Raw genomic sequence first — 12,223 nt, 5'->3', positions numbered from 1 at the left:
GTAACAATTCCTCTGGGCCTACTATGTCAGGTACTGTTCTGATTACAGTACCTCACCAGCTTCAGTCTGCAATATTCCTGCAGCCTCCTAGACCCCTGCAACTGCCTCTCTGTGAACTGCATCAATCCCTCTCTGCCTCACGTTGGCTATGCGTTAACCCAGATGAGTCTGCATCAGCCCTGGGATGCCTTGCTTCATCCCTCTCACCCTCTACGTCAGCAATGCTAGCCTTTTTGGGGCTCTGCGCAGCTCCTGGCTTCCTCTGCATGGCCTTGGCTGGCTCTGCATCACACTCCTTGGCTTTTGCATTGCTAGAAATAGCTTCTGTCACCTCAGGACAGCTGTTTTTTGTTGCTATTGCTCCGCTCGGTTGATGTCTTTTAGTCCTCCTGTGATCTGCAATCATTGCTCTGATACCATCTTGAAGTTTCTAAGTTTACTTAGTTAGAAGCCCTCTACGCACTTTATCTGACTTATTCCTACCTGCTTGTTATTTTCCTTAACAGGTTATTTACAATGAAAATACTAAAAATAAACACTAGTGCATGCTCAACATATTACAGATCAGCAACTAAAATAAACGAGAACAAACACACCACATGACACCATTATTTTTGGACTAATGTCCCCAGAAAAACCCAATTTGGGAAAATCGATGCACCTATCTAAGGGTTTTCTTATTAAGCAATATCAGAGTATAATCTAGGAGCCGAAACTGGCCTACCCAACAGAGAATTTCCTTAGTAGTAATACCTCTCGGTTTCTGACAAGTCTACTCGCTGAAACCCCAGATAATTCTTTTGGCAGCTACTCAACACCAATATGCCCCAGAAACCCGAGTGTCTACCCAATCTAGACTGTGTCAACCTCTCCTAGCCCAGCGCTGGCCCTGCCTCAGCCTCTCCTAGCCCAACGCTAGCCCTGCGTCAGCCTATCTTGGCCTGCATCAACTACACGAGGCCCTGCGTCAGCTCTTTGAGCCTCTCTGTTAGCTATGGTTGCCCCTCTAGTGCTCTGCGCAGCACTTAGCTACCTCTGTGTGACCCTGCGTGAGAATTGTTTTCTCTTGCGTCTCTCTATCTGGCTGCTCTATTGTTATCCCAGCACTATCTATGCCTCTCTACCTCTCTGTACTCAATGCCCCTCAACTGCTTTCCCGATCATTGATTCTATCTCTCTTAGCAAACCCTGCTGTAGAGAATAGAATGACTGATCACTCTAGTGTGTTCTCCAAGTGACCCTCAAGCTTCCTCTTATACTTTTCCTATTGACATCTCAACGACCGAGATTAAGTCCCTAATCAACGATTAAGATTAGATCTGGCTTGATCCATATCTTTTGGACCACTCTAACACAGATTCACATTAATACACATTAATATTTTATTTTCCCTAAGTTTTGACTAAGGGACTCCAATAAAAATATTAATTATTTTAATATCTCCTTATCTGTTTAGAATCTACCCAAACCCTTTCTGGGTATTGGAGATCTCATGTGCCCCAACCTCTCCACCAAATTTCGTGGCTAGAGCACATTCGATGCTACCCCAAATCAACGTCTATCCTGGTCTCTTACCCCGTGAAGTGCCATGACGCTACTCTACTTCCCTCCTGGAAGTTCTCTGTTCGACTCCTCTGAGTCTCTACTTCCCATCTAGAAGTTCTCTTTTGGACTCCCTCTGATTCCTGATTTCCCTCCTGGAAATCCTTCTGTCACTTGTCCAGATGCCCCCTGCGTTAATCGTCTTGTGCAACTGCACTGCTGATCCAGGTTCCTCAACTAGAAACCCTCGGTAACAACTCCTCTGGCCCTGCTCTGTCAGGTATTGTTCTGACTACAGTACCTCACCAACTCCACTTTGCAATATTTCTGTAGCCTTCTAGACTCCAGCAACTGCCTCTCTGTGAACTGCGTCAGCCCCTCTCTGCCTCACGCTGGCTCTGCGTCACCCCAGATGGGTCTGCGTCAGCCTTGGGATGCCGTGCGTCAACCCTCTGGCCCTCTGCGTCAACAACGTTGGCCTCTCTGAGGCTCTGTGCAGCTCCCAGCTTCTTCTACGTGGCTCTGGCTGTCTCTACGTCATACTTATTGACCTCTACGTTGCAAGAAACAGCTTTTGTCACCTCAGGACAGTTGATTTCTGTTGTTATTGCTCCGCTCAGCTGATGTCTCTTACTCCTCTTGTGATCTGCAATCACACCCCGATACCATGTTGAAGTTTCTAAGTTTACTTAGTTTAGAAATGCTTCTTGCACTTTTTCTGATTTATTCCTACCTACTTGTTATTTTTCTTTAACAAGTTATTTACAAAGTAAATACTGAAAATAAACACCAATGCATGCTCAAAATATTACAAATCAGCAACTAAAAGAAACAAGAACAAACATACCACATGACACATTATTTTTGGACCAATGTCCTCAGAAAAACCCAATGCAGGAAAACCGATGCAGCTATCTGAGGGTTTTCTTATTAAGCAATATCAAAGTACACTCTGGGTTCCAAAATTGGCTTGCCCAACAAATAACTTCCTTAGCCACTATACCTCACAGTTTGACAGAAATCTCCTGGCTGAAACCCTGGGAAACCCTTCCGACAACTCCTCAGCGCAAAACTGCTCTGCAACCCTAGCATCTGCCCAAACTGGATTGCGTTAGTCCCTCTCAGTATCACGATGGCCCTGCATCAGCCCCTCTCAGCCTCACACTGGCTCTGCATCAGCGTTTCTAGGCCTGTGTCAACCCCAGGAGGCCCTGCGTCAGCTCTGGGAGCCTCTGTGTCAGTTGCGTTGGCCCCTCTAATGCTCTGCACAGCACTTGGTTGCCTCTGCGTGGCCCTGTGTGAGCTCTTGTTGGCTCTGTGTCACCCTCCTTGGTTGTTGTGCTGCTCTCCCGGCACAATCTCTGCCTTCTCTGTTTCTTTGTACTCAAACCCCCTCAGCTGCTCTCCCGATCACTGATTCTATCTCTCTTAGCAAACTCCGCTCTAAAGAATACAATGACTGATCACTCTGGTGTGTTCTCCAAGTGACCCTCAAGCCTCTTCTTATACTTTTCATGTTGACATACAACGGTCGAGATTAAGTCCCTAATCAACAACTAAGATTAGATCTGACTTGATCCATGTCTTTTGGACCATTCTAACACAGATTCATATCAATACACATTAATAATTTATTTTCCCTAAGTTTAGTCTTAGGGACTCCATTAAAAATATTAATTATTTTAATATCTCTTGATCTGTTTAGAATATGCCCAAACCCTTTCTGGGTATTGGAGATCTCATGTGCCCCAACCTCTCCACCAAATTTCGTGGTCAGAGCACATCCGATGCTACCCCAAATCAACATCTTCATCTTCAAAAATTGCACTTTCTTCATGTGGTTGTCAAGCATCTCGGTCTAGTTATGCACTAAATGTATCTTCTTCTTCTCATTCTCATGAGTGGCTCATTGATTCTGGAGCTTCTTATCACATGGCCAAAGTTCCCTACTCGTTCTTCCTCTGGTAGCAAGTGATTATGTTAGCTCCTCCTCCTCCTGTGATTCTTCCTGATCTGAGGAAGTATTCTTTACTTCCGTTGGTTGAAGTGGTTTGACCAACATCTCATATTTTGACTGCTCCTCGAAAGGCATTTCTCGAGATTTTCTAAAGGCCCTATCCTCCATGAACTTCAAATCTTGTCGAACTACTACCTTCTTACTCCCTGAAAGATAGATTCTGTATGCCTTAGCGTTCTCGTTATATCCCACTAGATATCCTTTTTCTGCAGTTTGATCCAGCTTCTTCCTCTTTTCCTCGGGTATGCGGCAATATGTTAAGCTCCCAAATATCCTGAAATGACTGACTTCAAGTGTCTTCCCTATGAAGACTTTCTCTGGAGTAATCTTTCCCAATGCCCAATGAGGAGTTCTATTCTAAACATAGACTATCGTGTTGCATGTTTCTGCCCACAGGAATTTTTGCATATCCTAATCATACATCATGGCCCTAGCTGCTTCCATGATAGTCTTGTTCTTTCTTTCTACTACTCCATTCTGCTCCAGATTGTAAGGAGTTGTCCATTCTCTTCCGATGCCCTCCTTAGCGCAAAAATCAGTGAAGTCCTTATCAACATACTCTCCAACATTATATGAGCGCAAAACTTTTCTTTTCTTCCTTGTCAGGTTCTCTGCCAGAGTCTTGAACTCTTTGAATCAACAGAAAACCTCGTCCTTGGTTTTTAGAAAATAAATCCAAGTTTTCCTTAAGTGTTCATAAATGAAGGTGACGAAGTACTCGGAACCACTAAGAGCTTTAGTGGACATAGGTCCGCAGATATCTGAGTGTATCAATCCTAGTATACTCTTGGCCCTGTTTTTACTTCTAGGAAATGTCACTTTGGCATACTTTCCTAGAGCATATCCTTTGCATACATCATCTCGTTCTGTACTAAGATCCGGAACTCCTGTTACATTTTTCTTGAGAATTCTTAGAGCCCCATGGTGCAAGTGTCCCATTCTTCTGTGCCATAGTTCGTTCAAATCCTTGTCTCCATGACTGCCTATCAATGCCATTGGTGATTCTAGTTGTAATCTGTACAACTTGTTACTTCTAATCTCGATCTGCACTTTCTTTTTCGAGCTCGAGTGTTTGACGTATACTTTCTCCTTGTGAAGAAAACATCATAGCCCTTGCCTTGAAGTTGCGATACAGAAAGTAAGTTCATCCCCAGTCTTGGTACATGCAGCACGTTGCTAGCACAGAACTGCTCTCGTTTTTGTTTGAAAAACTATGGTACCCTTCCCTACTGGAGTACACTTTGCCTTATTCCCTATGGTGATCTGAAAATTCATCCTTTCCTCCCGATTATCTGAGAAACATTCCTAGATTCCCGTCATATGCCATGAGGCTCCACTGTCTATATACCATACCTCTGATGATGTAGCGCTTGTCACACAAGCAACCTTTTCTTTCAATCTGGAAGCCAACATAGAGAAATCCAAATTACTGTATCTTGTGCAATTTTCTGAAAAATTTTGCGAGTCTCGTGACATAGATGCCTTCGCATCATGGTCTCGAACCATAATTGATTTTTCCTTCTTGTCTCTGATTACTTGCTCTAATACCATGTGAAAATTCTATCACTATAACAACTGATTTATTTTACCTACTTATTTTCCAATAAGTTATTTATGAAAACCCTTCAGTAAACATTAAAATAAATTATGCTGCAGACATCACACCATAATACAGAAACAAATACATGCACAAGAATCAAACATATCAATATAGATCTTTTGGAGGATTTTATTAATCAGTGATTCTTAAGTACAATTGGGTGCCAAACTAGCTTACCCAACAGAGATAAATTCTCCAGCACCCTCCCCCAGACTCAGCGTCAGACTTGTTGGCCTCTACGCAGCTCCCAGACCCTCTGCGTCAGCTCCTGCCTCTCTGCGTCAGCACTGGGCCTCTCTACATCACCCACGCAGGCCCTCCAGTGACTATGCAGTCCTGCTCCCTCTACGTCTGCCTCTCTAATCTCTGCGTTGATCTTCTGGTGTTGTTCCTACCTCTCTGTTCTATACTCGATACCTCTTGTTGCAATCCAAACCACTAGTTCGAATTTCTCAGCAAACCCTGCTCCAGAAATCGAACTAACTGGTCTCCCTCCGTGTGTTCTCCAACTAACCCTCAAGCCTCTTCTTATACTTTTCTTGTTGGTCTTTCAATAGCCGAGATTACATCTCTAATCTACGGCTAAGATTAGAATTGGCTTGATCCATGTCTTTTGGAACCTTCTAACCCAGTTTTATATTAATACCCATTAATATTTTATTTTTCCTAAGTTTAGACTTAGGAACTCTATTATAAATATTAATTATTTTAATATCTCCTAAACCGAGTAGAATCTACCCTAACAATTTTTGGGTCTTGGATATCTGATGTACTTTACCCTCTCCACCAATTTCCATGGCTAGAGCACATCCGATGCTACCCCAAATCAACAACCGCTACTCCCCGCATTGGTCATTCTCCTGAGCTCTTCCTGTCGAAGAGCCGCCCACATCTTTTCCCAACTGGGGAGAGTCACTTTGCCCAAAATGCCTTGGACAAACGTCTCCCACTCCTCGAAGACTGCATTCAAGGCAATCCTGACCATGAACTCTGGATCCGATGTAGACCCCACAGAAGCAGGTTGTTCGTGAATTCCTTGCAACCTGAGAAGGAACAGATCTATCTCCTCTCCTTTCTGCATCTGATATGAACTTAGCTAATTCTCTAATAACATCTTCCGCTGTATGGAAGAGCCCTGGTATAAGGTCGTCAACATCTGCCACATCTCCCTTGTGTTCTTCTCAGCAAAATGTGGTATGACATGAGCCTTGACCCTGTCTAGAATCATGCATTTCACTTTCGCCCCAGCCTCCTCATACTTCTCATTTGCATTCGGGTCAACTAGGATAGCTACGATTTTCAAGGCATAGTCCTTGGTGCGATGTTCATCAGGATTGCCAGGATCCTGGCCTTCCAAATGACAAAATTGGAAGCCTCGTCCAATCTGTCCTGATCCCTCAATCCGTTTACTACCATCTCTGCTCCTCTTCTAGACTCCCTCTGAGTCTCGACTTCCCTCCTGGAAATCCTCCGGCCAACTGCTGAATCACTCCTCTCTAATCCTCCTTTGTCGCTGCAACTCGGATCTAGATTTCTTAGCTAGAAATTTTTCGAGGCAGTGCTTCCCTCTATCTTGGTTCAGTCGCCTTCGACACTATTCTGCACAGACAAAAACAATGTCCCACCATCTCCTCAAATCACAATCTGCATAACTCCCTTAACCCCAGCAACTGAAGAATCTGAGCCCTTTAGGCTCTGCACAATCACGTCTTGGGTTGAATTTGCTCCTCCCGGACAACTGCGTCAAGCCTTCCTGGCTGAGAAAGATGACATGGCTTTGTGTGAGCCTGTTCTGCCCCTCTCTGCCTCTGTGCTAGCCCTTCTCCTGGCTCAAAATTCTGACGTAGGCTCTGCGTGAGCCTCTGCATCATCCTCTCAGCACTGCATCACTCCTCCTCTTGCCTCTTCAGCTCTGGAACAGCACCGTCTCTCGGGATAGCTGCTTCTCTGCTGCAAATTCTCATATTTCTTCGGCTCGTGTCTTCAGTCCTCCTTGATCTACAACCGCTCTAATACCATGTGAAAATTTCTTAATCTAACACATCTGAAACCCCTACTACAATCTCTGGTTTACTATCTCCTACTTGTTCTTTACATTAACAAGTTATTTAATAATATAAACATCGAAGTAAACACAATTGCAACCTTCACAAATATATAGACCAACAACTGAAATAAACTAGGACAACACAAGGGACACCATAATTTTTGGACAATTGTCCCCGGAAAAACCAAATGTGGGAAAACCGATGCAGCATATATGAGGGTTTTATTATTAAGCAGATTTCTAAATACAACTAGGGTGCCAGAAATGACTCACCCTTCAAAGAATATCCTTGGCAACAATACCTCTATCTGGAGACAGATATTCCGGCAAATCAACAACCAGATGAACAATCCCATAGTGACTATGGTTGTTCCTTGTGTTGGACAATGAAAGCTGCTCCAAGCGCTCTTCTAGAACTGCGTCACCCTTCCTCGGCTCTGCGTCAACTAATCAGCTCCCAATCTGCCCCACAGACATTCCCAGCGTTGGCTCTGAAGCGCTCTTCGACTTCTACATCAACCTCTATGGCTTCTGCGTCAGCCTCTATGGCCCTTTGCGTCCTCTACACTGGCCTCCTTAGCCTCTGCGTCAACCCTCCTAGGCTCTGCGCTACCTCTTCCAGCACTTTGCTGCCTCTCTGATATGTATTCTTCAGCCTTGGACCAAAATCCCTTGCTGAACTGCCCCTCACTGCAACTAATCACTCACTCGATTTCCTCAACAAACCTCGCCCCAGAAAATCGAATTCTTGATCTCTCTTGGCGTATCTCCAACTGACCCTCAAGCCTCCTCTTATACCTTTCTTGTTGACGATTCAATGGCCGACAATAAGTCCTTAATCAACGGCTAAGTTTAGAACTGGCTTGATCCCATCTCTTAAAGCTTTCTCACCCATATTATATTAATACACATTAATATTTTGATTTTCCTAAGTTTACACTTAGGAACTCATTAAAAATATTAATTATTTTAATATCTCTTCATCCGGGTGGAATTTCTCCAAACGATTTCTGGGTCTTCGAGATCACATGTGCCTTAGCCTCTCCACCAAATTTCATGGGTAGAGCACATCCGGTGCTACCAAAAATTAACAGTTGACTCCAATTCCACAAAGATCACTTAGAAGTCCAGCATCTGTGAGGCCTTTTGAGACTAGGGGTTGCCTTAACAAGGCATACTCTCAAACCCTATCCTCAAAGGGCCTCTTAGCCCTTCCTAGAGAGCCTATCTCCTTGCTTCTAAAGAAAGAAACCCATTTTGTTGAGTCTCTCTTGCGAATAGGCCTAGGAATCACTTATCTTATCATTGACCATATATTCTCGTGATTCCTCATATACCGGGACTCCTCCCATCGATGAAATTTCGTAAAGAGCAGGGAGCCTTAGCTGAGGTGACAATGGGCTATCGCTCCATTGTTGTCCTTGACCTAGTAGTTGCTCTATAGCAACCCCTCCTAGGACCCCTACTAGTTTGAGCGGTAACAATGCCCAAAAGGGTTTTCCATACATGAAAATGACTCAATGACTTGTTGACTCAATGACAAGCCCTAAAAGCACTCAATGGGTGCTTGAATTATAAATAAATTTACCTTGAGCTTGAAACCCATCAAGAATGACAATAATAAATCTTTTTCTCTTTACATCAAATACATAAATTCATGAGTACATATGTCATTATGAAGATCAAACCTAATTACATATTTCAACAGGTTATGGCTGATCTATCTTGGTGAATTTATGGTACGTGAACATCCTCCATTATTACAAAACTGCAGCTTTCTTTATATGACTTAGGGTTCAGTAAAAAGATTACTGTAGATCTACTCTCTCTTATGACTTCAACAATCTCTAGAGAGAAAATACTTAACCCAAAAAAGGCTATAACATTGAAAAATTGAAGGAAATGCTGAGGTGAAAATATTCTTTAATACTTACAGATTCGCCACTCAGGTCCATAAAAGTTTGGGGTTTGGCAAGAAGAACTGGTGTATTACCAATATGGCCTACATAAAAAATTTATCTAATAAATTATAAAACCTCAGAAGAACCATGTAAGAAATAGATAAGCTAGAGGAAACTAGGCTCTTGACATATAATGATAATGTCCTTGTAGTTAAAGGTAAACAAGCAGGCAAGGGTTTTACAAATAAGCTTCAAAACAATTCCAAAGCTCATGCATAATTGCAAGCTCATAATCTGTCATCATTGAAAAGCATTCTGTGAAGAACAGCATCTACCTTTTCCACATAGTGCTTTACAAAGAGTTATGTTAATAGAAATCCCTTCAGTTTGAGCAATAGAATCAATCATCTCAAAGCCAACCTGAATGGAATATCAGATCAAAACAAAAGTTGCATTCTAAGTCCAGTCAATCAATGCAGAACTTCAGTAAAAACATGTAAATCAATTCGTCTCAAGTCAATCATAGAAATATGAAAATGAAAAGATTGGAAGTACATTATGCCTTGTGCCTTCAAACTTCTGCCCTGGATTGCCTAAACCAACAATTAGCCAGGGCTTTGGCCTATCATGCAAAGAACCATGAATGTATGAGTATCCCAGCTGTTGTAATGGACAAGAAACCATGCGTCTACAAGAGATTGCTTGTGTTTGACAAGGTATATGCCACATTTGGATGTACACTGCAAACATTAACACTCTGCCTCTCCTGACGTCATTCAACTCTGGCCAGTTTCAACACACGACAATTTATCATATATATGGTTGTGAGAAAAATAATACAAGGAACAAGATGATCAGACTGATTTGATAAGCTTCTAATGTGGAAATAATTTTCATCGTGTAAACAATTATGAAAAATTGTTGATAGTGATGGAAAACAAATCAATTAATTAGCTCTCATCCAAAATAGAATGACCAACATTTAAATGAAATTTAATCCATGCTTGAAAAGAAACATTATTTCCCTAAGCTGTCCATAAATTGCAAGTAGAGATTTAGCCATTTATAGGAAATACGACATCTATGTATTGAAGGCCCCCAAATACCTAGTAGATAAAGTACACTATTGGTTGTCTCAAGAAGTATTTAAAACATTTATAAATGTCTTTTAGATTTATCATATAGAGAAAAAAATGATTCAAATATTGGTCAAAAAATATTTAGAACATTTATAAATGTCTTCTAGATTTATCATATAGCGAAAAAAAATGATTCAAATACAAGGTAAAAAAAATATCTAAAAAAAAGAAAGGAAAAAAAAAAACGAAATTAAGTTTAACATCCGAAAATGACCAAAATAGGTCAAAGAGACTAGAAAGTACATCATGTCATAGTGCAATTTGGGAGTGCCAAATGCATCTCCTAGATACAAAAAGTAAGTAGGGAAAAAAACAAATGCAAGAGTAAACCATAGACAGAAGTATGAAATGAACAAGTTCATTTACTAAAGAAATATCCAACATAAAAAGGATAGATAACTGAAATCCACATAGGACAAAATATATAAATATAATGAATAAGATATGAATGATTACAATGACTACGTGACAGTATATATATACATTGATGGATCATGAGGTTGATGCATCATGTCCTTTCATTAGGTCATGTATTTAGTTAGGATGTCACACTTCAACTATATATACACATACAATGTTCATTACATTGCCTTCCCCTAGCTTTGTCCTCAAAGCATATTTAATGAAAGTAATGCCTTCTCATGCTTCTTTGTTCTTGTAGCTGTAGTTGTTGATGACAAAAGATGATGTTATCTTCTAAGCATTGAACAGAATTGTCAAATTTTAAGAGGGTCTCGTTACCCATCATGTCAGAAGGGGTACATACAAAAGTTTTGTAGTATATTTCACCACCATTGTAAGCACAAGGTCACAAGTCAAAAGAATTCTACCGACCATGTGAGCCTTTGTATTAGGCATCCTAGACCTATGTTTTATCGTTTGTATCTTCTTGTGTCGGTTGAACCATGACTAGTCCCTTGAAGTTCATCTCAGGTTCCTTCTGCCCTGTATAGGATTGGAGGGCCTTAGTGGGCATTACTTGAGGACTCATGGATTTATAGGAGCCTCTTCTTGTAGGGGTGATCACAGGTATATGGGACAATCCAGCCCACATCAAAGTGCACCTATGTCTTACCACATGGCTAGAGTCTATAAAGTTTGTAGGTGGCCCTGAATTTGGTGCAATATCCTTCAAACAGTTCTCATGCATGGCAGTCTCACATAGACAACTTTTCACAGTTCGGGAGACAATTTAGGATTCCTAATGCAAAGAGATCCCGAGAGTCAAAAAGTCAACCTAGTCTCAGATTGTTTAGCTTGATGAGAGGAACCCATGCCACGTAAAAAAATTCCAAGCAATGGATGCAATGGCTAGTTACAACTTGGTTAGAGTTGGTCAAACAGGTCATACAAGTTTCCAAGTGGTAAATTAGGGTTAGCATTGGGCAGTTTGGTACATGCAATACATCAGAAGTCAACTACAGAATGTAAGGAACATAAGTGTCAAAATTTCCAGAATCTCCAAGGTCTTAGAAAACCAGAATAGGGGACTAATGATGTAATGTACCCAAAATAAAATGCACAAATTCTCTTCAAAACTTAAATTTTTCCCATTTAAGATTTTTGACAAACAGATGGCATGCAACTCTGTCATACACTTGGAAGAATATTATTAGCAAACACTCAGAATTTTTTATCAAACAGAATGGAGAACAAACTGGAATATTTGCAACAGCAACTACACTCCGATAATTTTTCACAAAACTGTCTCCATCATTTCATTAGCTGTAATAATAATTCTTTTACACAAATGCTGGAGTGGGGAAACCTGGAAATGTTTTTGACAAATGGCAACCTAGCTCGACCCGTCTAGAAATGATCACACCCTCCACAAGTTGAACAATTCAGTCCCCTTCCAATTGACAATTCGGCGCCCTTCTGCAAATCTAGAAAATGAACTCAGCCCCCTAGTAACAATGAACTCAGCCCTCTGACAGCTGAGAAATTTGGCCCTCTTTCACACTTCTGGAAAAGCAC

At 41.5% G+C, this 12,223-nt stretch overlaps 1 protein-coding gene across 3 annotated transcripts in view; it reads right to left on the bottom strand.

Moving 5' to 3' along the window:
* LOC149185619 (peptidyl-tRNA hydrolase, mitochondrial-like) overlaps positions 1 to 12,223 on the bottom strand; it is a 259,489-nt gene that overhangs the window by 114,646 nt on the left and 132,620 nt on the right. For 2 of the 3 annotated variants that reach the window (XM_089412442.1, XM_089412443.1), the window contains exons 2-4: positions 9,663 to 9,889; positions 9,443 to 9,527; positions 9,141 to 9,208 (exon numbers count right to left, since the gene is read on the bottom strand). In XM_089412442.1, the coding sequence (XP_089268568.1) occupies positions 9,141 to 9,208; positions 9,443 to 9,527; positions 9,663 to 9,857 (348 nt within the window). In that variant the 5' untranslated portion in view covers positions 9,858 to 9,889. The remainder of the gene's footprint in view (positions 1 to 9,140; positions 9,209 to 9,442; positions 9,528 to 9,662; positions 9,890 to 12,223) is intronic. The other variant, XM_089412445.1, reaches the window with a different exon arrangement.

Source organism: Pinus tabuliformis, chromosome 3_1 (assembly GCF_031772625.1).
Source record: "Pinus tabuliformis cultivar Carrire ecotype Pingquan chromosome 3_1, CPIR1, whole genome shotgun sequence".
Lineage (NCBI taxonomy): Eukaryota > Viridiplantae > Streptophyta > Pinopsida > Pinales > Pinaceae > Pinus > Pinus tabuliformis.
The sequence above is the reverse complement of the archived record's forward strand: the minus strand, read 5'-3'. Positions and strand labels throughout refer to the sequence as shown.